This window comes from Narcine bancroftii, chromosome 5, assembly GCF_036971445.1.
Source record: "Narcine bancroftii isolate sNarBan1 chromosome 5, sNarBan1.hap1, whole genome shotgun sequence".
Taxonomy (NCBI): Eukaryota; Metazoa; Chordata; class Chondrichthyes; order Torpediniformes; family Narcinidae; genus Narcine; species Narcine bancroftii.
The window spans coordinates 49,813,214-49,839,798 of NC_091473.1; the positions used below are offsets into that span (position 1 = coordinate 49,813,214).

The window sequence follows — 26,585 nt, forward strand, 5'->3', positions numbered from 1 at the left end:
TCAAGAGGTGGACAGGGTGAACAAATGTAAGTTCTTGAGTGCCACTCTCTCAGGGATCTTTCATGGAACCAACATACCAATGGCATCGTGAAGAATGAATGCCAGCACCTCTACTTCCTCAGGAATTTGCAGAGATTTGGTATGACGTCAGAAACCCTGGCAAATTTCTGCAGAAGTGTGCCGACCAGCTGCATCATGGTCTGGAATGGAAACCCATTTAAAGCCTTTAAAAGGTAGTGGACACAGCCCATGACATCACAGGCAAAACCCTCCCCACTACAGGGACACTGCTGTCAGAGGGCAGCAGCAGGTCATCAAAGGTCAACACCACCCAGCACATGCTCTGCTTTCTCTTCTGGAACAGTGTCAGAGGCCAATCAGAGGGAATGACACCAAAGCTAAAGTGACAGGTAATCTATTGCATGTTGAGAAAAGATTCCAATTAATTTCTTCAGAATTTGTCTGCATTAAACAAGAATTGACTGGTTTATACATCAGTGATAATGGTTAGCTTTTCAAGTTCAAGTTCAAATTTATTGACAAAGTACATGAAAGACATGACTGAGATTATTTTTCCTGCAGGCATGTAAACAATCTGTAAATACAGAACAAAATATTTATTAATAAATTATGTGCAACGTTAAAAAAAGTTAAGGTATAGGTGCCACAAGACTCACACCACCAGGTTCAGGACAGCTGCAGACTAGGTCTCCACCATCAAAATCGATGACAAACTAAATCAAAGACTCACTTAAGGACTCTTGTGCACTTTTTTGATTTTCTCTTTGTTCTCTCTGTATTGCACAGTTTGTTTACACTTCTAAACTGTGCACAGTTTATTCTACCAATTAGTGGTAATTCCGCGCCTGTTAGAATACATGATGTCATGTAAATCTAAACAAGTGCAGAGATTTACTAGGATATCGCCCGGTCTTCAGGAAATGAGTTACAGGGAAAGATTAAACAGGTTAGGACTTTATTCCCTGGAGCGTAGAAGAATGAGGGTATTTAAAATTATGAGGGGGGTAGGCAGTAAATGTAGATGTGCTTTTTCCACTGAAGGTAGGTAAGATACAAGGACATGGGTTAAAAGTGAAAGGGGAAAATTTAGTGTGGGAACATGAGGGGGAATTTCTTCGCACAGAGTGGTGGGAATGTGGAACGAGGTGCCAGCTGAAGTGGTGAATTTGTCTTAATTTTAACATTTAAGAGGAATTTGGGCAGATACATAGATGGGAAAAGTATGGAGGGCTGTAGACTGAGTGCAGGTCAGTATGTCTAGGGAAAGAAATGGTTTGGTAGAGACTTGAAGAGCTGAAGGGCCCTATTTGTGTGCTGTCATGTTCTGTGGTCTCTGCCATCCTAAGCCCCTCTTTACATCCAATTAAACTTTGAAGTCTTCGTCATTCATTTTGAGCAAATTTTCAGAAATAATAGAGAATATGATTTGGATGTTGAAGAATGTTGTCACAGATTCCTGCTCTACTTTGAATTTGCACCATGAAATCTTTCCAATTTGGAGGGCAGAGAAATTTTAAAATCTCAATTGAAAAATGCATCTGATATTTACCACTAAAGTAAATATTGAATATACTCAAATTTCAGGATATGCAGCTTTTAATTTACATGTTGGGATTATCTCTACCTTGACTGATTCATAAATTTGAAGTATGAAGCTTTCTTTAGTCAAAAATCAGAATTTATTGTCATGAACAAGTCACGAAATTCATTGTTTGAGGTCAGCATCACAGAGCAAACATTCATATAAATTATCTTACAACAATAAATAAAAATAGTGCATGAGAAGTCAAAGTAAGGCAGAGTCTTTGGTTCATTGAGTATTCAGGAATCTGATGGCAGTGGGAAAGAAGCTGTCCTTGTGCTGCTGAGTGCTTGTCTTTCAGCTGCTGTACCTTTTCCTGATGATAGCAGAGTGAAGGGGGCATGGCCTGGGTGGTGGGAGTCCTTGAGGATAAAGGCTGCTTTCTTAAGACACTGGCTCTTGTAGGTGTCCTCGATGGAGTGAAGTCTGGTGCCCGTGATGTTGCAGATCGAGTTAAAAATTCCTTTGGAGTTTTTCTTGTCCTGAGTGTTGGCACCTCTGTATCAGACAGCGATGCAACCAGCCAGAAATGCTCTCCTTGGTACACCTGTAGAAGTTTTTGAGAGTCTTCAGTGACATACCGAATCTCCACAAACACCTCAAAAAGTATAGCCGCTGGCGAACCTTCTTCATGAATGCATCGACGTGTAGGCTCCAGGACAGATCCTTGGAGATTTTGACACTCAGCGATTTGAAGTTCTTGACCCTGTATGCTATTGAACCCTCAATGAGGACTGGATCGTGTTCTCCTGACTTCCTCCTGAAGTCTCCAATCATCATCTGTTGGCTGTGGTTGCTGCCACGAATGGGAAATTTTATTTGTTTTGTCGACTCGATTATGAAAATTGCCAAGATCATTATCATGTGTACCAAAATGTAATGATAAAGGTTGTTCTGGAAGTTGACATCATATCATACAAGAAATCCAAAAGAGCAGTTCCAAAAGGGAGAAATTCCAAAGGCCAAATTTTACTCTTGTAAGATTCATTCAGAAGTGCTAACAATAGGAAATAAATTGTGCTTGAATCTGGCGGGTGAGTAATCTCACACTGATCTGGAGTGGAAGAGACCAACAGTTGGCATGGAATGAGTCTTCTAATGTGTTGGCTGTTTTTCCAAGGCAGTGTGAGTTGTAGATGGAGTACCATGTGAATTGCTTTAATACCACCTTCTGCAGATTCTAGCGTGCATGAGCGGAGCATTTCTTGTACTATACAATGTACACTGATTGGAAGCTTTAACTTAAAGGATGCTTTCAACTTGTCTTCACAGAACTACAGCAGTGATTAAAAGCTCCAGAAATTGAGAGTTGCAACATTTTAAACTTTTTAATTAAATATTGTGAAGTTATTTTTTTCAGAAGGGCACTGGGCATAACCTGCTGAAGGATGATACTGAATTAATCAATTGAAACTGTATAAAGCTTTGCCCAAAGTGTGATTACAAATAGCATTGGGTAGCAAAACAAGAATTACAGAATCAGTGTGGATATTTCAATTTTCCATGAATTTCTGTTCTCTGACCATTCTTATTTAAGACAACAGGCTAAGAAGTTGCATCACAGCTTTCTGATATAAATTGAATCCCAGATTCAAATGACAAAAGGCCATTGTCAGCCTTTTTTTTTGCCTTCGCCTTCATCCCTTGATCCTTTTGATGGATTTTGCGCTGCTCTATCTGCAATTATTTTCCCATTTCTTTCATGACTGGTTCCACGTGGGATGTAAAATGATGTTTTGCTTGACCATTTTTTAGCGACTACCGTGCTATTCCAGAATTGGATGTCTATGAGCAGGAAGGTCTGGATGATGACGTAGACCTCGAAGAGATGACCGCTAGCCAACGAGCAGAAGCTGAAAGAGAAATGCGAAGGAGAGACCAAGTAGAGGGTTTACACCAAGGACGAATGAGGATAGACCTCCTGTATGGTAAGCCTCTAAAGAATTTGTAAGGGAGTTGACAATGACCAGGAAATTTGTTTTCTGTTGTGGGGGGGTGGGGGTGGGGGGGGGGGTGAGGAAGAAGAGTGATGGTTTCATTGTGCATTGAAAATCAAGTAGAAATGTTCGGGCAGATACATTGCTAAAAAGTCAGCCTGCATTAATTTTCATGAACTTCTGGTGAAGAAATAAATGCACATTGATGTATCCAAGGAAATGGAAGGATTAAATGTTCACTCTGCTGAATACATTAGAAATCCTGTACTTGCACCTATTATTGACCAAATCAAGTAATCCCATTGCCATTTAGACACTTTAATAGGATTAAAACAGCTTGGGTCAAACTGCTAGCTGTTATTTTTGTATCCAAATAGTGTGTTCACAGTGAAGAAAATCCTCTCGTCAGATAGGATGGAAACAGGCCCCTGAGCCCATCTTATCTCCACTGACTGATTTGTCCCACCCACCTGTCTGCATTTGGCCCTTATCCCTCTAAACCCCTCCTATCTACATTTTTAAAGTTGCACTAATACCTGTCTCAACCACCACCTCTGGCAGCCTGTTCCAAATATTCACTGTGATTTTTTTTAAAAAATAAAATGAAATGTCTTCCCCTCACTTGAACTTGTGTCCTCTCATTATTTTTTTTTCCTTACTTTTGGCTGAAGTCTGTGCATTCACTAAATCTATTCACCTCATGATTTTGTACACCTCTTTGAAATTACCCTTCATCCTCGTGCTCCAAAGAATATAACCCCAGCCTGCTCAACCTCTTCCCCACAGTTCAGGCTTCTGAGTCCTGGCATTATCCTCCCGTCTTCTCTTCAATTTGATAACATGTATACTATTGCACCAAAACTGAACACAATAATCCAAATGGGACCTCACCAATATCATAAACGACTGCAATATGACCTTCCAATTTCTGTACATAATAGAAGGCCAATGTGCCGAATTATTTTGACCACCTGTCTACTTGTATACCTGTACTCCGATACCTTTGCTCTTCCCATTCCCCAGATCCTGGTCATTCACTGAGTCCCTTGTTGGACTTTTTGGGCAAGTGAATTTTCCATGGATTTCTGCATTTTTTAAATCCAGTTTACACTTTTTTTGAATGATTTTTGCATTCAGAAGCTCTGATCAAGGCCCATTGGTCTTCTCACTGCTAACTTCTAGGGGAATCTCGGGCTCCCGGGGGGAGCGGGGCCTTGGTGGGGAGGTGTTGATGATCGGTGGCAGCCAGCATTTTTTTTGAAAGCCAAAAACAAGGTGGAATAAAGCAGCAAAATGATCATTGTCACCAGAACAATGTGGAATAAAGCAGCAAACAACATGAAGGTAACAGAAAGGCATGGAGAAGGAAAATAATAAATTGACATATCTCTGTAAGAATAAGCATTTTCAAAGAATAAAAATAATCAAATTGTTATTAGTATACAGCGACATATTCACATTATTTTGTAATGTCCATTTTTACTTTGAAGTGCAATAAAAGAGGCTTGAAAGTGGTAATATCGTGTATACATTTTCAAAACTTTTCCAAATGGGGGTGCTGCCCACCAACCCCCCCCCCCCCACAAGGGATGCTGTACCCTCCTGGCCCCCACTGTACTCCTCGCGCAAGCATTTGGCTCTCTTCCTATTTTTTAACCTCACTTGCATGCCAGACTTTCCAAATTGCAACACCTCAGATTTCTCTGTATTCAATTCAATCAACTTTTCCTTTGTCCATCTGGCCAACCAATCAAGGTCCTGCAACCATCTTTACTAAAACAATACCAGAAAATTTAGTTTCATCCAAAAAATTTGCAAGTCATGTATGTTTTCATCTCAATCATTGATATAGATAACAAACAATAATGGACTTAACACTGAGCCCTGAGGCACAAGTCTCTAGTCCAAAAAACAACCTTCCACCACTACCCTCTGCTTTCTTCCATGAAACCAATTTTATATCCATTCTGCTATCTCTTGATTCCAGAGCAGCCTACCATGCGGGTGAATCCTTGCTGAAATCCATATATGTGTCATCGACAGCTCTGCTTGATTCAACCATTCACTGTTTTCGAGCTTTGCAATTGAACAATTTCCAGGCTTTGCTTATTAAATTGTCTTAATAGTACAAATAGTATTTCAAAGTAATTTGTTTGCTCCCTATGCAAATTATAATTCTGAATTTTAAGATTTTTAAAAATATTATCCTCTTCAAAAGGAGCAAATATTTTCCTCCAAAGGTGCCACTATTTGAACACTTTCATGTTCAAGCAGTTGAACATAGTGGCGTGATATTGCAGGATTATTTTTTATAATGGAAATGGGAATTAGGTGAAGATAAAAGAATTAAATGGAAATGCCTTGTATGATACAGAAAGTGACGATGAAGATGAAGAGCGGCCTGCACGAAAGCGGCGTCTGGCAGAACGAGCGGCTGATGGAGCATCGGAGTATGAAGAGGAGGTAAGAATAGATCTAATCTAATGTTGGAAATGATTGATTCAGCCTATACCTTACATTGCACTATAGTTATGGAGCTCCACAGAGGTAGTCTAATCCCCTGAATGAAAAAACAGAATTTTTAAAATGCAGACAAATCAAGAACTTGGGTTAATATTTTGATCCAATAGAATCTGACGAGTGGAGCAAATTGAATAAAAAAGCTTTGTGGAACAAATCCTTGGTACTTTCTGTTGATATTTCAAACTACTTGGAGCTATTATTCGTTTATAAATGGCACAGAATCAAATCACTTGCTCAGTTTTATTGCTGTCTTGGGTAGTCTGAACAGGATTTTGCCCGTAAAGAGATCAGGGCCATGGTAATATGACGTACACCAAAGATTGAAAATTGAAAAAACACAAATGCTGGAAAAACTCAGCAGGTCAAACAGTGCCTTTATGTGGCAAAGATGAAGATACATCACCAACGTTTCGGGCTAGAGCCCTTCGTGATGTATCTTCACCTTTGCTACATAAAGGCACTGTTTGACCTGCCGAGTTTCTCCAGCATTTGTGTGTGTTTTTTTTCCCACTTAACTGAGGTGTCAACAGAATCCTGTGTCTTACCAAAGATTGAAAATTGGTTGTCCTTTCAATTTGAGTCAAACAGTAAAAGCAGAGGGGTAGGATTTAGTCACACTGCCTCTGGAGTCAGCTCTCCTATTCTCTCCCAATCAATTTTGATTCCCTTAGTGTCCAGAACCTGTCCACTCTATTTCCTAAAATTTCAAAACTTTTACCTTGTATTATATGAATTGAGGCAATATCCCCTGTTCTGGGCTCTTCAGTTAAGGAAATAGCCGCTTAGCATCTACCTTGTCTAGTCCTGTGGCATCTAATAACCTGTCTGCAGGGGAATTCTTATTGTTTTGTTATCTTTCTTCTTTGCTCATGGCAGATGATTGAAAGCATTGAAAACCTGGAGGACATGAAAGGCCACTCAGTCAGGGAGTGGGTTTCTATGGCAGCCCCTAGACTAGAGATCTATCAACGTTTCAAGAATTTCCTTAGAACCCATGTTGATGAGCATGGGCACAATGTTTTCAAGGAGAAGATTAGTGACATGTGTAAAGGTAAGTTTAATTGAGGCATCAATGTGAGAGTTGTGGTTAACATTAATGAAGGTCTCTTTAAATTGAGTCTTCATTGATAAATATTTTTTCAATAAACAGAACTATATGATTTTCCTTGAGTGTGATGCCAGTAGTGACAGCATGTGTTTTCCTGATTCTAGAAAACAGAGAGAGCCTGGTGGTTAATTATGAGGACCTGGCTGCTAGAGAACACGTGCTGGCCTACTTTCTACCTGAGGCCCCAGCAGAAATGCTGAAGATCTTTGATGAAGCAGCCAAAGAGGTGGTACTCTCCATGTACCCAAAGTATAACCGGATTGCTAAGGAGATCCATGTCAGAATTTCCAGCCTGCCTCTGGTAGAAGAGCTCCGGTCACTGAGGTGCAGTAACTGAAATGTTTTTGGTAAAAAGCATTTGTTTGCCTTTAAATGTGTTGGTTGACTTCATAATTTTTTTAATTGAATTGTTTATTGTCAAGTCTACTGAAATACAGTAAAACTTTTATTTTACATGGTATCTATGCAACTCATACAGCGGATAGTGCAATAACAAATGAAACAAAAGTGCAGGAGTAATGTTATAATCAGCCTAATACTGCAGGGTACAGATAAGGGTACAAGAACATAGTGTAAAGCCATTCTCAATTTTTTTTTTGTCTGGGCCCCCTTGGGACTCTGCTCAAAGTTTATAGGCCCCTTTCCTGTGAAGCAGTTAAGTCTTGGTTTCTTCTGTACTTCTAATTATATAAAAAATATTTGTGTTACTTGAGGTGAAAAGAAAACCAGGCTTTACTTAAATGCACTGTGGCCCCTGATGGAGGGGGCAGTGGCGTGTGGAGCCCATGTTGAGAATGGCTGGTGTAAAGTACAGACAAAAATATAGTTGGGGGGGCTAGCAAAAACCATGCAAAGGCATCATCTTTTGCCAGTGTGAGATCTATTTCAGGAGTCTGATAACTGCAGAAAAGAATATGTCCTTGAATCTTTGTTTTCAAGGTACAGTACAAGTCCAATTATCCAAAATGGTGGGGACTAGCCTACGTTGGATAAATAGTTTTTTCGGATAACTGGTCATTTTTTAAAAACTGCCTCGTTTCATCAGCAAATCACTTGTATCAATGTTTAAAGAACAACGAGAGAAGACTTATAAAGCATTAAAATAATTTTAATTCTCACCAAAAAACCACTGGCCACATCACCATTGCTGATCACTGAAACGTCATAACCACTGCTGCTGATCCCCGACACGGCCCCAGCGCTGCCACCGATCACAAAGACCACCCAACCGCCGATTCCCGATATGCTCCCAGTGCTACCGCCACCGCTGATCCCCAACATGTACCCACCGCTGTCGCTGATCCCCGAGGAAGCTTCCTGGGCCGGTGGAACACCTACGGGCGAGTCAGTGGGCTCCTGTCTCCCCAGTCACTGGAACTCCCATTGGCGATGCCAGAGTCCCAACTCCGAATCCTCATTTGTCCTCAGATAAATGAGTATTTCTGGTTTGTTTCAGAAATCCTTATTTATCCAAAAAAAATTTTTAAACTTTGGAAAAATGAGGATTTCAGATAAACGGAATATACTCAAGGTACTTCAGCTTCAAAGAGAGAATGAGAACCTGGGGTTGTTCATGAAACAAAAAGGTTAGAAACTATTTGACATATGTTCACAAAATAATGTCTTGTTAAAATAGATTGGGTAAATAGAAGGAAGTTCTAATTAATGGATAGTTCATGGAATCAGGACAGATTTAATATTTTGAATAAAAGTTAAGGGTTTTGAGGCATAAATTTACAGTGATTTTGATCTGAAACTAGCTATTTAATGTTGAATATAATCAATTGACATCTGAAAGGAAATTGGGTGATTACATGAGGAATATTGATTTGCCGGGCTCTGGGAAGAATGGGACTGAAAGGTAAATTTGGGAGCTCCAAAAGACTGACTCTGACTAGCCTTTTGTGCTGTAATAATTCTGCCGAGCTAGCTTTCCCAGTTCAAGTTGTCATGTTTTTGCTGAGTAATTGGGTCTAATTTTTGATTCTGACCTCCAAATTTGATATTTTGCAGCCAAATTTTAAACTATTTTGAAGTAGGTAGTGGTAGACTTCTAACGATTCCACTTTGCATTTGAGAAATGCTCCAAGCTTTTGTCTAAAACAGTAGTTTTCAAACTTTCTCTTTCCACTTACATACCACTTTAAGTAATTCTTATGCCATAGGTGCTCTGTGATTAGTAAGGGATTGCTTAAGGTGGTATGTGAGTGGGAACAAAAAAGTTTGAAAAATCACTGTTTTGACTCGTTATGTGCGCTGTTTCATAAGCCCAAAGGAAATGGGTCAATGATAATTTTTCTCAAGCAAAATATTTCAGTAACAATTGGGTCTAGAACAGTGGTTCTCAACCTTAAGGTGGTATGTGAGAGGAAAGAAAAAAGTTGAAAACTACTGCTCTAAAATGTGTTGCCCTCCAAAGCCTCATAACTGAGGTTTAAATAATAGCTGGATGTCTTCTATTAATATGAATTTTATAAGAGAAAATCAAATCTGCAGTCTGAGGTGGGGTGGTGGGGAACAGAAAATGCTGGAAACAGATGGAGTTCTGCACCTGAAAACTCAATTTTTTTCCCTCTTTCCTCATGCTGCCTGAGTTTTTCTGTGCTTTCTAATTTTGTTCTATGAATTTTTAGTGCACTTGCCATCACTCTGACTTGGAATGGATTTTGCCATTTTCAGTGTTAGGCTTCAGAACATTAACAAATTCAATCCTGATCATTTTTATTCAGTCAATTTGCAATCATGGTTGTAGCCACTGTGCTAAAAGTGCCATTTGTTCACCAATAATTTGTTCATGGGTGCTCTGTTCCATGGTGACCACTCAGTTTCCACTTATCGAAGCTTTCAGAATGCCAGAGATGAGGCAAGAATGACTTCCCTTGTCATCAAGGCATCCTTTGGGGTATGCAGTCATGACATCCTTGCAAAACTGAAGTCCATGGGGAAACGCTTGGGTTGTTGAAATTGTACCTCTCATGGAAAGTATGGTTGTTGGAGGGTGATCATCCAGCTTTGAGATATCGCTGCAGAAGTTCCTCTGGGCTGTGTTCTCTTTGACTGCTTAATAAGTCTGGCCTGTACCATTCTAATTCCTGCTTTTTTTTAAAATTACAGACAACTTCACTTGAATCAGCTGATCCGGACAAGTGGAGTGGTCACCAGTTGTACTGGAGTCCTGCCGCAGCTCAGTATGGTCAAATATAACTGTAATAAGTGTAACTTCATTCTAGGACCATTCTTCCAGTCCCAGAATCAGGAAGTAAAACCAGGTTCTTGTCCTGAGTGTCAATCTGTGGGACCATTTGAAATCAACATGGAGGAGGTTTGTTAAACTAGGTCATCAGACCATTCAATCGAGTGTTTACAGCAGTTTTTCTTATTCTGGATTGCTATCCATCACCACTGATAAAATGTCTTGATCATCTTCTCAACTTCTAAAACACTAAAATTGTGCAATCCACACAAGACTTTCACTGCTACTTCATCTAATGCAGTCATAACCTACTTTGTTTCTTGTATGGTTATTTAGCTTCCCATTATAGTCATGGTTCGTGTGCCGTGGCCAAGCAAGCTGGGACGTGGCAGCGAGGTCCTTGGGTCGTAGGTTTTATATCGGAGTGGCCTTCTCCTATGCAGGTTTCTTACCCGGGCTGGAGGGGCCTGCCTCCCCTCCTAGGTCGGTCCATACTGCCCGGACCGGGGCCGAGGCCACTGCTGCTCACCCTGTGCCCGGACTGGGGCCGCCGCCTCCCACTCCCTGCCCGGACCGGGGCCTCCGCCTGCCTCACTCAACCGAGGCCGGGGCTGCCGTCTCCCCCTTGCTCCTGCCCGGATTGGGGCCGCCGCCGCCTACCCTCAGCCCAGACCGGGGCCGGGGCCGCTGCTGCTCTCCCTGTGCCCGGACTGGGGCCGCCGCCTCCCACTCCCTGCCCGGACCGGGGCCTCCGCCTGCCTCACTCGACCGAGGCCGGGGCCGCCATCTCCCCCTTGCTCCTGCCCGGATCGGGGCCGCCGCCGCCGCCTACCCTTCGCCGGGGCCGGGGCCGCTGCTGCTCTCCCTGTGCCCGGACTGGGGCCGCCGCCTCCCACTCTCTGCCCGGATCGGGGCCTCCGCCTATCTCACTCGACCGAGGCCGGGACCGCCGTCTCCCCCTTGCTCCTGCCCGGATTGGGGCCGCCGCCGCCTACCCTCAGCCCAGACCGGGGCCGGGGCCGCTGCTGCTCTCCCTGTGCCCGGACTGGGGCCGCCGCCTCCCACTCCCTGCCCGGACCGGGGCCTCCGCCTGCCTCACTCAACCGAGGCCGGGGCTGCCGTCTCCCCCTTGCTCCTGCCCGGATTGGGGCCGCCGCCGCCTACCCTCAGCCCAGACCGGGGCCGGGGCCGCTGCTGCTCTCCCTGTGCCCGGACTGGGGCCGCCGCCTCCCACTCCCTGCCCGGACCGGGGCCTCCGCCTGCCTCACTCGACCGAGGCCGGGGCCGCCATCTCCCCCTTGCTCCTGCCCGGATCGGGGCCGCCGCCGCCGCCTACCCTTCGCCGGGGCCGGGGCCGCTGCTGCTCTCCCTGTGCCCGGACTGGGGCCGCCGCCTCCCACTCTCTGCCCGGATCGGGGCCTCCGCCTATCTCACTCGACCGAGGCCGGGACCGCCGTCTCCCCCTTGCTCCTGCCCGGATTGGGGCCGCCGCCGCCTACCCTCAGCCCAGACCGGGGCCGGGGCCGCTGCTGCTCTCCCTGTGCCCGGACTGGGGCCGCCGCCTCCCACTCTCTGCCCGGATCGGGGCCTCCGCCTGTCTCACTCGACCGAGGCCAGGGCCGCCGTCTCCCCCTTGCTCCTGCCCGGATCGGGGCCGCCGCCACCTACCCTTCACCCGGACCGGGGCCGGGGCCGCTGCTGCTCTCCCTGTGCCCGGACTGGGGCCGCCGCCTCCAACTCTCTGCCCGGATTGGGGCCTCCGCCTGCCTCACTCTGCATGCCAAACTGCATGAGTTTTTCAAGCTTTTCAAGCTTTGTTGGGACCAAGGAAAACTGCCTCAGGATCTTCATGATGCCACCATCATCACCCTGTACAAAAACAAAGGCGAGAAATCAGACTGCTAAAACTACAGGGGAATCACGTTGCTCTCCATTGCAGGTAAAATCTTCGCTAGGATTCTACTAAATAGAATAATACCTAGTGTCGCCGAGAATATTCTCCCAGAATCACAGTGCGGCTTTCGCGCAAACAGAGGAACTACTGACATGGTCTTTGCCCTCAGACAGCTCCAAGAAAAGTGCAGAGAACAAAACAAAGGACTCTACATCACCTTTGTTGACCTCACCAAAGCCTTCGACACCGTGAGCAGGAAAGGGCTTTGGCAAATACTAGAGCGCATCGGATGTCCCCCAAAGTTCCTCAACATGATTATCCAACTGCACGAAAACCAACAAGGTCGGGTCAGATACAGCAATGAGCTCTCTGACCCTTCTCCATTAACAATGGCGTGAAGCAAGGCTGTGTTCTCGCACCAACCCTCTTTTCAATCTTCTTCAGCATGATGCTGAACCAAGCCATGAAAGACCCCAACAATGAAGACGCTGTTTACATCTGGTACCGCACGGATGGCAGTCTCTTCAATCTGAGGCGCCTGCAAGCTCACACCAAGACACAAGAGCAACTTGTCCGTGAACTACTCTTTGCAGACGATGCCGCTTTAGTTGCCCATTCAGAGCCAGCTCTTCAGCGCTTGACGTCCTGCTTTGCGGAAACTGCCAAAATGTTTGGCCTGGAAGTCAGCCTGAAGAAAACTGAGGTCCTCCATCAGCCAGCTCCCCACCATGACTACCAGCCCCCCCACATCTCCATCGGGCACACAAAACTCAAAACGGTCAACCAGTTTACCTATCTCGGCTGCACCATTTCATCAGATGCAAGGATCGACAGTGAGATAGACAACAGACTCGCCAAGGCAAATAATGCCTTTGGAAGACTACACAAAAGAGTCTGGAAAAACAACCAACTGAAAAACCTCACAAAGATAAGCGTATACAGAGCCGTTGTCATACCCACACTCCTGTTCGGCTCCGAATCATGGGTCCTCTACCGGCACCACCTACGGCTCCTAGAACGCTTCCACCAGCGTTGTCTCCGCTCCATCCTCAACATCCATTGGAGCGCTTACATCCATAACGTCGAAGTACTCGAGATGGCAGAGGTCGACAGCATCGAGTCCACGCTGCTGAAGATCCAGCTGCGCTGGATGGGTCACGTCTCCAGAATGGAGGACCATCGCCTTCCCAAGATCGTGTTATATGGCGAGCTCTCCACTGGCCACCGTGACAGAGGTGCACCAAAGAAAAGGTACAAGGACTGCCTAAAGAAATCTCTTGGTGCCTGCCACATTGACCACCGCCAGTGGGCTGATAACGCCTCAAACCGTGCATCTTGGCGCCTCACAGTTTGGCGGGCAGCAACCTCCTTTGAAGAAGACCGCAGAGCCCACCTCATTGACAAAAGGCAAAGGAGGAAAAACCCAACACCCAACCCCAACCAACCAATTTTCCCCTGCAACCGCTGCAACCGTGTCTGCCTGTCCCGCATCGGACTTGTCAGCCACAAACGAGCCTGCAGCTGACGTGGACTTTTTACCCCCTCCATAAATCTTCGTCCGCGAAGCCAAGCCAAAGAAGAATAGTCATGTATTCTATGAATGTTAAATACTCACACATGGTAGCAAGGTCTGCTTTCTAACTGAAACCTAAAGATACACGATGAAACTTGTTAACAGGAGTTAGAGTTGAGATGGGTAGGAAGCTCAAGAAATGAGGAAGAAATGTAATGGTTTCCTTGGGTTAGATGAAAGAAGGTGCCAGATTGCTGTAATTTTTAGACTCATAATCTTGGCCAAGGAAGCCTATCTATCCATTAATGTTTGAAGTAATTTCTCTGAACATCATTGAATTTATTGGTAACTATGTAATGTATGTGAGTCATTGTTTTGAAGCATACCTCAAAATTAAGCATATCAATGTCCATTGTATTAAATGTGTAGTAAGGTTCAAATTTTATTGGGCCATGTCTGGTTATTCATTTTGCTGTATTAACATAGCTACTAACTAGGAAGTTTATTTTAATACTTTCAAATGTGGAAGAAGGATTAGTTGAGAGCTATCAAGGGAAATGCATTGGTTCCATATATGAATCAGTGACTTACTACAACTTCCTCCTCTAAAAATGCTATTAAAATTAATTTGTTTAGCATGAATCAACAATTATCTATCCTTGTTCTTCACTGAATTACACTGAAACGTCAGCATGTTTTCAAAGCATTCTTTGTTTTCCTTTAGACTGTATACCAAAATTACCAAAGGATTACCATTCAGGAGAGCCCAGGCAAGGTTGCAGCTGGGAGGCTACCACGCTCAAAAGATGCAATTCTCTTGGCAGATTTGGTGGACAGCTGTAAACCAGGTGACGAAATTGTAAGTTTTTAAGAACCTTTTATTAAATACATTTTGGGGAATATTTAAATGTATGGGAATGGAAAAGAATTTGCCCTTTATGTCCACACCTGAAGGAAAAAGTAACTTAATCCAACCTTTGAATTCCATTGATTATTGGTTATATGTCACATTGGTTGTACACATCAGTTAATGGATGAAGGATAATCATTTAATTTACAGCTGTTATAAAGCAGTGCGATTAAGATTTTTGTCCTCCTGTTATAAAACTGGGGGAAAGACAGCATGGGTATAGATTGAGATGAGTAAAATAGGAGAAATAGATCCTGAACATATTATACAAATGGCATGAAGAACTTTTTAAAGAAAGAATAGATGTACCAATTTTAAAACATTTGCTTAAGATATGGAAAAAGGAATAAAGAATTATCAACTAGTCAAAATGATATTAAAGCAGAACCCACTTATTCATTTTACGTTAAATAACCCTTTTTTTGATATTTGGCATAATCATGGGATAGAGGAGAAATTTTTTTTGACCTTTGAGAAATATACCAAATAATACCATTTTCAGCTCGAAGCATATTTAAGAAAGAAATTAAGTGAGAATTTTAGAAGCATAGCCAATGTAATATTTAATAACTGATACATTTATAAAGAAATTTATTACTAATATGTATATAAAATTACAAGATGATCCAAAAAAAGATTTATGTCTAAACTAAAGTGTGAAAAGGATTTAAATGTACAGATTCAAGATTAGGTATGGTCAAGAATGTGTCAGGAGAGTGTAACTAATACAATTAATGTTTGATATATGGTACGATATAATTTTTTTGCACCAGCTATATTATAGTCCATATAAATTACATAGACTTGATTCAAATTTCTCTGACAAATGTTTTAGATATAACAAGGAAATAGTTACTTTATTAATGCAGTTTGGTTGTGTGAAAAAGTTGGACAGTTTGTGGAAGATTTATGCGTACATTAGGACGAATTGTGAAGATCTGAATTCCAAAAGATCCAAGAATATTTTTGTTAGGTAGTGAAACAGATATTAAATTGAAGCTAGGCCAGTATCAACAAAAGTTTGAGTGTAGCAGTAGCTAAGAAGGGTATGGAAGTCGGGATAATATTGTAGGGTTGGATCGATGGCATGTGGAAATACAAAATTGTATACTATTAGAAAAAAATATTAGAAAAAATTTATAGGATTTAGAAATAGTTTATGGATTTTGTTGATAATAATCCATCCACACCGTCTGCGACACCTGCTCCTCCCAATTAATATGTTCAAGATAGAATTAATATGTTAGAAAATATAAGTATTGATTGATGTAAAATTATTCAGGTGTTTTCTCTTTCTCCTATCTCTTGTGGGGGGAGGATAGGGGATAAAAATTCAAACTATCATTTTGCATTGTTTTTATTGTATTATTCAAGATGAAGTATATGTTTGTATTTGATGAAAATGGAAAAATAACTTTTCAAAAAAATTTTACAGCTATTCTGTTTTCTGCTCACCTTGTCTTTTTCCAGGAACTCACTGGCATATATCACAATAATTACGATGGTTCCCTGAATACAGCCAATGGATTCCCAGTCTTTGCCACGGTAATCATGGCAAATCATGTCACAAAGAAGGATAATAAAGTAGCAGTTGGTGAGCTTACAGATGAAGACATCAAGGCTATTGTGGCTCTCTCCAAAGATGAGCGAATTGGGGAACGTGTAAGTGAGTGTTTTATCAAAATGAGACTGCAGAAGCAAAATTGTGACACGATAGTGAATGGTTAGTGCAAAGCTGTTATAGCACTAGTGACCCAGGTTTGAATCTACTGCTATATAAGGAGTTTGTACATTCTCTATGTGTATGCGTGGGTTTCCTTTTGGTGCTCTGGTTTCCTCCCACCCTTCAAAAGAATGTACAGGGAGTGTAGGTTAATTGGTGTATTTGGGAGAAACAGACTTGTGGGCCAGAAGGGTCTGTAACTGCTGTATGTCTACATTTTTAAAATATCATTGAAATTTCATATGAAATTTTAAGCTTGGTCCTTATCTGCTATTTTTAGCCCAAGTACACAAAGGAGCTATTCCTTCACACATTTGTACATGGAGGTTTTCAGTGTTGCCATAAGAGCTACTGTTGGTTCCACATGAATTCATCAAACTATTATTTGATCTTCCTTTACAGTGGTGCAACCAACACTCACTTAAGATCAAACAAAACCAATTTCCATTTATCAAATTCACCCCAAAGTATTAAAATAGCTGTTAAGGCCAGTTTGGCATCTTCATAGAGCTGAGAATCTGTTTTGCAGATGACCTGAGATCCTGGATGTTAGTAGTAGTTAAATTAATAGTTGGTCCATGTCTAAAGATAACTATCCAAAATTCGTTCTCCACTCTTGCAAATCATTCTGATGTGAACTTGTGTTATTGACAAGTGGAATCAATGTGACCTAATAATTTCCTTACTGGACAGCCTTGGTTATCTTGGTAAAAGAAAATTTTGTTTATTTGGCACAAAATACCTAGTACAGTGAGAAAGGATCTTCTGCAAGCAGACCAAGAGGTTATCTCTCGCATTCATAAAGAGCACAATTTACAGAGTAGAGGATTACAATGAACATAAAAATCAATTCATACCAAAAAAGGGTGGCATGATAGCACTGTTGTGGGGTTCATTTAGGATCCTTATGGCTGCAGGGAAGAAACTTAGCTTTTAAGCCTATTTGGTGGATACTTCGTACTTCTAAGGCTTCTTCTGATAGTATGGAGAAGATGGTCTATCCAATGTGTGATCGGTCCTTCAACACGTTGGCTGCCTTTCCTAGGCAGCAGGCAGTGTAGATGCTGGTGAATTACGTACAGTGACATCCCCATTATCCGTTACCTACAGGGTACACGGATGTTGCATATGCAAATTTTCTGGTTGGCTGATGGCCACTCTTCCAATGTCTTAATTAAGAAAACACTGTTTAAAAGACAAAGGACAATGCAAAATGTAAAGTTAATTTTTAAAAATTAGTATTGTAGTCTTTAATTATGTAAAGTTCACTTTAAACAAATAATTCCTGTAACTTACAAAATTTAAATTTTAACTCCGGTTGCTGGCGCTGTTACAGCATTGCTTTAACTGGTCCGCCATCATGATTTAATGCTCCCCACCCCCCCCCCCCCCCCCCCCCCCCCACGCTGACAACCTGGCTCGCCTCCACACAAGTGACCCAGTCAGGCCCTCGGAGCAACCCAGCTCGCCTCCATGCAAGTGTCTCGGCCAAGCCCTCGGCGCAACCTGGTTCGCCTCCAAACAAGTGTTGTGGTCAGGACTCGGCACACCTTCCTTTAAATTCTAACCCCATTTGCGAGCACTGGAACACTGTTGCACTAGTTCCCATGCCGATCATGCCATCATAATTAACCCCCTCCATTTACAGGTAAAGCCTTACTAACATAGTTAAAAATATTTTAAAAAGTAAATGTATTGAGTTTAACAAAAACCCTTTAGACAAATGATGACAAATCAAATCATATCACTTCAGTTATGTTAGAAGCATAACCATAATTATTACATAACTTATTTCATTCATTATAATAATTAAATCATAACATACTATGTCCAAAAATAATATTGAATACAAAAGTTATACAAATAATACACGTAAAATTTCCTTATGTAAGATATTTTGTACTTCTGTGATCATGTTGTTCTGTGATTAAAAATGAGATTATTTAACTTTAGACGTGTATTCTATGCACCACCTTAAATTCTCTCAATGTCATGTACAAAATGAAGACTCTGATCAAATTAAGAGTTGTGTCCCAATCCTCGTCTGAGAATGCTCGATTGAAATCACGCTCCCAATTGTTCTTATTCCTGGCCATTCTTAGATCCAATAAATTATTATAAATATTTGATGTGATTCCTCCATGGGAAAATTGCAAATCAAAAAATACATCAAGAATATTCACTTCAGAAATTTGAGGAAAATCAGAAAGTTTGTATGAAACAAAATGGCTACTTTGTGAAAATCTTACAAAAAAAGTGTCTGAGGAAGATTATGTTATTCAAAAGAAGCAAAATTATCTCAAATAAAAAAATCTTTAAAATTTTTAATTCTAATCTATACCATTCCTTAAAACCTGTATCTAACGAAGGGGGTTGGAAAAGATGATTAGTTACAACAGGAATGGCAAGAGAAAAACGGTGATAACAAAAAAAGTCCTAAATTGTGTCTATATCCTCATTATTGGGTTTTTCGTCAATTTAGAGAAACAAAATAGCCAACGTAAATGTCTTTTAGGAAAATTGAATTCCATTTCTCCCCATGAAGGGTAATCAGCTAATTTATCAAAATATAGCAATAAGGGTAAATTATGTAAATTGGCCTCCCAATAATAGAATCTAGTAATAATCCCCCATTCCTTTTAGTCTTTTGGAGATAAGTCTATTTATACAAGGTTGTTTTCCTTGCCATATATATAATGCGAGGTAATCGAATCTGGTTAATCAAAGAAGGATTTGGGAATAAAAATTAGTGAAGATTGAAAAAGGTACAAAAATGTAGGTAATTTTATCTTTAACCGAATTGATGTGTCCAATCATTGTAATAGATAAAGGTGATCATCCTGATAATGGTAAAGGCTCTTATCGGACGTGGATAGGGAGACACTTTGGAAGAGGCGGCCCAGCAGCGAGCAGCACAAACCGGCTCTTCATCCATGGCACCACCATTTTATTCAAACACAACTTTATTCAAACAGCTGCTGCAAGCGGGGCACGACCAGGGTGCTCTGCTGGATAAATGTTTGCTCCCAATGGGTGTGTTGCTGGGGAGAACCTTTACTTTTATAATTTTAAACTTTAAATTTTTATATATTCTTGTTACCTTCCAATTATTTATTTATTTCTCTTTTTTTTGCCAGTTGACTGAGTTGCTGGTTGACTGAGTGCCGAATAATGGGGATTTGTACTGTATAGAGTTTTTTAAGTGAGGATATTTGTAACTGAGTGCAATAAATACTTGGTCCCTTGGTTAGAGGAATTCTAATGGTTACATGAGTGTAGCTTGAATAACTATTTGGGGAAACCTGCAACGTTAACAAATTAGTGTATCCTGCCTGTGGGGGGGATTCTTGGTGATGAATGAAGAGGGAAGCTGGAAAGGTGGGAATTAGAATTAAGTGAGGACAGATGGTGTTGAGGGAAGGTGAAGAAGTGGACAGTATTTGTCCAGGTGTGTGTCAAGTCTTTGTTCAGAGCTGCCTTTGTCTTCAATCTATTTCACATTGAATCGAGACCTTGGTAGGGCAAGACTGTGGTAGCAAATGTGTAGTAGCCACAGAATTTGTGCGTAAGCAGCTTTTGCTCCTTAGAATTGAAATGGTTGTTTCTTGTTTTTAATGTGCACTTTATATACAAGACTACCTGATGTTAACAATGGATCTTAGGATAAATTGGCTTGTAGGATTTTCTTGACTAGGCCTTCTGTTTTAACTGATTAAGGCAGTCGGGCCCATTTATGCTAATGTTTTATTTATCTTCTATGCAGATATTTGCAAGCATAGCACCTTCTATATATGGTCATGAAGACATAAAAAGGGGGCTTGCATTGGCACTGTTTGGAGGTGAAGCCAAAAACCCAGGTAGGGAAAATGGTTTAACTTTGTGGAAACATTTGATAACCCATGGCTTAAGCTGTCTTGATCTCACACTCTGGTATTCTCCATTTTGCTCTTCCCTTGCCATGTTTTTCTCTGTCTCCAGCATCTGCAAACTTTTGATCCTCCTTTTAAAAATACCACCATTTTGATTTTAAGTCCTTTGATCCACATCTTATTGGCTACTCCCTTCAATAGACAGTCTCAAAATTGTCACAGCAATTATCTTCAGCATTGCAGTTCTTATTTTCTCCTTAATTTTAGTCGTATTTTCACCATTTTCTCCAGCAGTAAGCATTGTAACTGATTAGGGCGCTTGGTTATTTACCATGGTTGGAGTGTTGATTAGTTTGAACTGTCCTTGATATCTCATAACTTCTTGTAATAGTGGATTTCCATTGATTACCATTTTCAATCCACTGTTTTAATTTGTACAGATTTATTTGTGACGGAGACTGGTAAAACCTGTATAATTTCCCAAAAGTGGTGATTAATAAATTATAACAGATATTTCTCTCCCTGTTTGCCTCCTTCCCTTCCCCCAACTCCCTCTTTTTGTCTGCTTGTTTTTCAGGTGGGAAACACAAAGTACGTGGTGATATCAATGTCCTTATGTGTGGTGACCCAGGCACAGCAAAATCCCAATTCCTGAAATATGTTGAAAAGGTCTCCAGCCGAGCTGTCTTCACCACTGGTCAAGGTGCTTCTGCTGTTGGTCTTACTGCCTACGTACAGAGGAACCCAGTGAGCAGAGAATGGACTTTGGAGGCTGGAGCTCTGGTGTTAGCAGATCGAGGAGTCTGTCTCATAGATGAGTTTGACAAGGTTAGCAAAAGCTGCACTTCATTCTTTCTGTTCCTCGTTCAGTTGGATGCTTGTTCGTGTTCTGATATTAAACCCAACTTTCCACCAATAACAACTTGGTCACTTTCTCTGAACCAGAAGATTGAACTGGTGGATCATACCAGAGTCAAGAACAGAATAGAAACTAAAAATTCATTGCATTACTGATACACTCATTTTTGAGGTCCTATCTTTCATATGTGATGTTAAACTGTTTCTTGGGTGAATGTAGGAGAGGAGTATGGTTTTTGTCTCTGAAATGTTGGCAAAAGTGCATGTTTCAGTGACTGTCAGAAAATTTGTGGTATTTATGAGATGGCTGCATATGAGAGCTGACCACATGCTAATTGACTGCTTGCTTTCCTGTGTTACAGCGTTTGTTGCATTTTGGAAATGCTTTGGATTGACAGGTTGTGAATGATGTACTAAATACACATCTTTGTTCTCCTCACTTTAACATAGATCATAGTACAGCACAGGAACAGGTCGCGCACCCCACATTGTCTGTGCTGAACTTATTGCCAAATTAAACTAATTACTTTTGGTTGCAAGTGGTCTATAATCCCCAAGTTCCCTGCCTTTTCATGCCACAAACGAGCCTGCAGCTGACGTGGACATTTACCCCCTCCATAAATCTTCGTCCGCGAAGCCAAGCCAAAGAGAAGAAGAAGAATAATGTAACATGGAATATAAATCATACAATTAACACGTGGTCAGCTCTCATAGCAGTCACCTGATCAATACCACAATCTTTTTTGGCAGTCATTGAAACTTGTCTGCCTACTTGTCCGAGTTAAGACCATTTTCTTAACCTGGCTGAGACAATTTAGCATCTCATCTTAAGAGAGCATTTCAAAAATTAGCACAATTTCATCACTGCACTGAATGTCTGTTAAATATTGTTTCTGCTTCCACCAAATCCCCCGCAGTGTGGTTCAGGTAATCTAATGCAATCCTGTGTTAATTACACATTTTAGCATTGTAAACTAGTGATTATGTTACTATACTGGTAATCCAAAGTAAAAAATTCAAATTGCGCTTTGTGAATTTGAAATCTAATTGAAAAATGTCTGGAATAGAAGTCAGAATTATAGGCAAGACTGGCTGGTTTAAGGAACCTTTGATTTCAAAAGATATTGTGCCTCTGGTTAATAAGGTGTACAGCAGGTATAGGCAGCGAGAAACAAACAAGGTACTACAAATGCAAGAATTAAGGAAATCAGGAGGGCTAAAAGAAGGCATGTAGTTATCTGATGGGCATGGTGAAGTATAACAGTATAGAGATATGTTTTGGGGTCTTCTGGGCTCGTAACCAGGAAAATCCCATGAGCTTCTACAGATATATTAAGAGCAAAATGATAGCAAAGGATAAAAGTCCTCTTGAAGGTCAGTGATTATCAAAACGGAAAGAGAAGATAAACAAAATATAAAATGGCTACGCTGAACTATATGACTCTAAATATTAATGGAATACATAACCAAATTAAAAGGAAGAAACTACTAAATTTACTGAAAAAGGAAAAAATAGATATAGCATTTGTCCAAGAAACACACTTAACTGAATTGGAGCACAAGAAATTAAAGAGAGATTGGGTAGGACATGTAACAGCAGCATCGTATAATTCAAAAGCAAGAGGAGTGGCTATATTAATTAGCAAAAATGTGCCATTTAAAATAGAAGAGGAAATAATAGATCCAGCAGGGAGATATGTTATGATAAAATGTCAGATATATTTGGAGCTTTGGAATCTACTTAATATATATTCACCTAACGAAGAAGATCAAAAGTTTATGCAAGATATCTTTTTGAAGGTAGCTAATACGCAAGGGAACATACTAATAGGAGGGGATTTCAATCTGAATTTGGATCCAAATATGGATAAAACGGGGAAAAAAATTAACAGGAAGAACAAAGTAACCAAATTTATAATTAAATCAATGCAAGAAATGAAACTTGTGGACATATGGAGGAAACAAAACCCAAAAGAAAAGGAATACTCATACTACTCGACTAGACATAAAACATACTCAAGGATAGACCTATTCCTGTTATCAGCCCACATTCAAGGGAGAGTTAGGAAAACAGAATATAAAGCTAGACTATTATCGGACCACTCACCCCTGTTATTGGCAATAGAGCTAGAGGACATCCCTCCAAGAATGTATAGATGGAGATTAAACCCCATGCTACTTAAAAGACAGGATTTTAGAGAATTTATTGAAAAACAATTAAAAATGTACTTTGAAGTAAATACGGAATCAGTGGAAGATAAGTTTATACTATGGGACGCAATGAAAGCATTCATTAGAGGACAAATAATAAGTTATGCAACCAAGATGAAGAAGGACTATAATCAGGAAACAGAGCAGTTGGAAAGGGAAATAATAAACATAGAAAAAAAATTAGCAATAAAGGAAGATACAACCAAAAGAAGAGAATTGGCGGATAAAAAAATAAAATATGAAACATTACAAACATATAAGGTGGAGAAGAATATAATGAAGACAAAACAGAAATATTATGAACTAGGTGAAAAAACACACAAAATCTTAGCATGGCAGCTTAAGACAGAGCAAACTAAGAAAACGGTATTGGCAACAAGGAAAAAAGACAAACAAATTACATATAATCCAAAAGAAATTAAGGAAAACTTCAGAGAATTCTATGAACAATTATACCGAACTGAAAACGAAGGGAAAGAAGGGAAAATAGATGAATTTTTGACTAAAATTGAACTACCAAAACTACAAATAGAGGAACAAAATAAATTAACAGAACCATTTGGAACAGTAGAAATACAAGAGATAATAAAAAATTTACCAAATAATAAGACACCAGGAGAGGATGGACTCCCAATAGAATTCTACAAAACATTTAAAGATCTAATAATACCGCCCCTCCTGGATGTAATCAACCAGATTGATGAGACACAAAACTTACCAGATTCATGTAAAACAGCAATAATTACAGTGATACTAAAACAAGGGAAAGATCCACTCTCACCAGCGTCATATAGACCAATATCTCTGTTAAACACAGATTATAAGATAATAGCTAAACTATTAGCAAACAGATTAGCAGAACAGGTACCGAAAATGGTAAATTTAGACCAAACTGGATTTATCAAAAAAAGACGCACAACAGACAATATTTGTAAATTTATTAACTTAATTCATGCAGTAGAAGGAAATAAAGCACCGGCAGTAGCAGTTGCTTTAGATGCAGAGAAGGCCTTCGACAGAGTAGAATGGAATTACTTGTTCAAAGTATTGCAAAAATTCAGTTTACCGGAGAAGTATATTAATTGGATTAAAGCATTATATGAGGGACCATTAGCGAAAGTGACAGTAAATGGACATGTATCAAAGCAATTTAACTTAAGCAGGTCAACGCGGCAGGGATGCCCACTATCACCATTATTGTTTGCGCTAGCTATAGAACCACTAGCAGAATCGATAAGAATAGATAATAATATAAAAGGAATAAAAATAAAAGACAGGGAATATAAAATCAGTCTATTTGCGGATGATGTGATAGTGTACTTAACAGAACCAGAACTATCAATAAAAGAACTATATGAGAAATTGAAGGAATATGGAGAAGTGTCGGGATACAAGATAAACGTAAATAAAAGTGAAGCAATGCCTATGAATAACGCGGATTTCTCAAAATTTAAGGAGGAATCCCCATTCAGATGGCAAATGCAGGCAATAAGATACCTTGGTGTGCAAATAAACAAAAATCTAGGCCAATTATATAAACTCAATTACAATCCACTAATGAAAAAATTACAGGACGATTTAGAGCATTGGAAAGAGCTACCACTAACACTGATAGGAAGGATAAACTGTATTAAAATGAACATTTTTCCAAGGATACTTTACTTATTTCAGGCATTGCCAATACAACTGACAGAAAAATTCTTCAAAGAGTTAAAGAAAATAATAAGGAGATTTTTATGGAGAGGGGGGAAACCGAGGATAGCACTAGATAAATTAACAGAATGGTATAAACAAGGAGGCTTACAATTGCCAAACTTCAAAAATTATTATAGAGCCGCACAATTAAGGTACCTATCAGATTTTTATCAAACAAGGGAAAAACCAGACTGGACGAGACTAGAATTAGATAAAATAGGGGAAAAGATACCTGAACACATATTATATAAATGGGACGAAAAATTGGTACAACATAGAACTTCTCCAGTATTACACCATCTCCTCAATATATGGAAGAAGATTCATGTAGAAAGAAATAAAATAAATTATCAAATACCAAAACTAATATTGACGCAAAATAAGCTACTCCCTTTTACAATAGACAACCTTTCCTTTAGAAAATGGGAAAAAAAAGGGATTAAAAGAATAGAAAATTGTTTTTCAGGAAGTAGATTCTTATCCTTTGAACAAATGAGAGATAAGTACAATATAACTGGAGATACAGCGCTGGCATATTACCAACTGAAATCCTACTTGAAAGATAAATTAGGAAGCAATTTGAGTTTACCAGAGGGAAGTAACCTTGAATATGTGATCACAGATACAATGTTAATCAAAAGATTTATAACAAATATGTATATCAAACTGCAAGAAAAGGAGAATGAGGAAACAAATGGTAAAACTAAACAAAAATGGGAACAAGATTTAAATATAAAGATAAAAAAGGAAACATGGGAGAAATTATGTTCTGGAACAATGAGAAATACAATAAATACGAGGCTGCGTATGATACAATATAATTGGTTACACAGACTATACATTACACCGCAAAAGTTAAATAAATGGGACCCAACAGTATCTGATAGATGTTTTCGATGTAAAAAAAGAAAGGGGAACAACAATTCATGCAATCTGGACATGTGAGAGAGTAGAAAAATTTTGGGATGATCTCAATCAGATATTAAATAAAATAACAGAAAACAATATACCAAAGAATCCAGAGATCTTTCTCCTAAGTAACATAAAAAATAAAGAATTTGGAATTGACTTGGAAGATGCACAAAAAAGATTTGTCAAGATAGCCCTAGCCGTAGCAAAAAAATGTATTATGTCAACCTGGAAATTGGAAGATAATTTGAAAATACAACAATGGTATATAGAAATGAATAAATGTATTCCATTAGAAAAAATAACATATAGTTTAAGAAATAATATTGAAATATTCGAACAAGTATGGGAGCCTTACATTAAATACAATAGCGAAAACCTACCGGGAACAAACATTACCTAAGTTGATGGCAGGAGAAGAAAAGAAAAGAATGGACTCAGTAGAATTTCTGGTGTATTTTTGTTGAATGACAACATTGTCTGACTGAATTAATGCAACCTAGATTGTATACCTAAAATGGATGAGAGGGGGGGGGGGTGAGGGGGTGGCTTGGGAGGAGGGAGGGGGGAGGGAGAAAAAGTCACTGTAAATGTGTGGAAAAGAAAAAGTGTATATCATGGCTATTGTGATTTATGGTG

General features: G+C 40.2%; 1 protein-coding gene across 3 annotated transcripts in view; it reads left to right on the forward strand.

The window, feature by feature from the left end:
• mcm2 (minichromosome maintenance complex component 2) overlaps nucleotides 1-26,585 on the forward strand; it is a 50,216-nt gene that overhangs the window by 7,195 nt on the left and 16,436 nt on the right. For 2 of the 3 annotated variants that reach the window (XM_069936275.1, XM_069936274.1), the window contains exons 3-11: nucleotides 3,359-3,531; nucleotides 5,915-6,003; nucleotides 6,940-7,114; nucleotides 7,276-7,495; nucleotides 10,286-10,493; nucleotides 14,496-14,630; nucleotides 16,152-16,343; nucleotides 20,168-20,261; nucleotides 20,851-21,101. In XM_069936275.1, the coding sequence (XP_069792376.1) occupies nucleotides 3,359-3,531; nucleotides 5,915-6,003; nucleotides 6,940-7,114; nucleotides 7,276-7,495; nucleotides 10,286-10,493; nucleotides 14,496-14,630; nucleotides 16,152-16,343; nucleotides 20,168-20,261; nucleotides 20,851-21,101 (1,537 nt within the window). Of the gene's footprint in view, nucleotides 1-309; nucleotides 411-3,358; nucleotides 3,532-5,914; nucleotides 6,004-6,939; nucleotides 7,115-7,275; nucleotides 7,496-10,285; nucleotides 10,494-14,495; nucleotides 14,631-16,151; nucleotides 16,344-20,167; nucleotides 20,262-20,850; nucleotides 21,102-26,585 lie in introns of those variants that run through there. The other variant, XM_069936276.1, reaches the window with a different exon arrangement.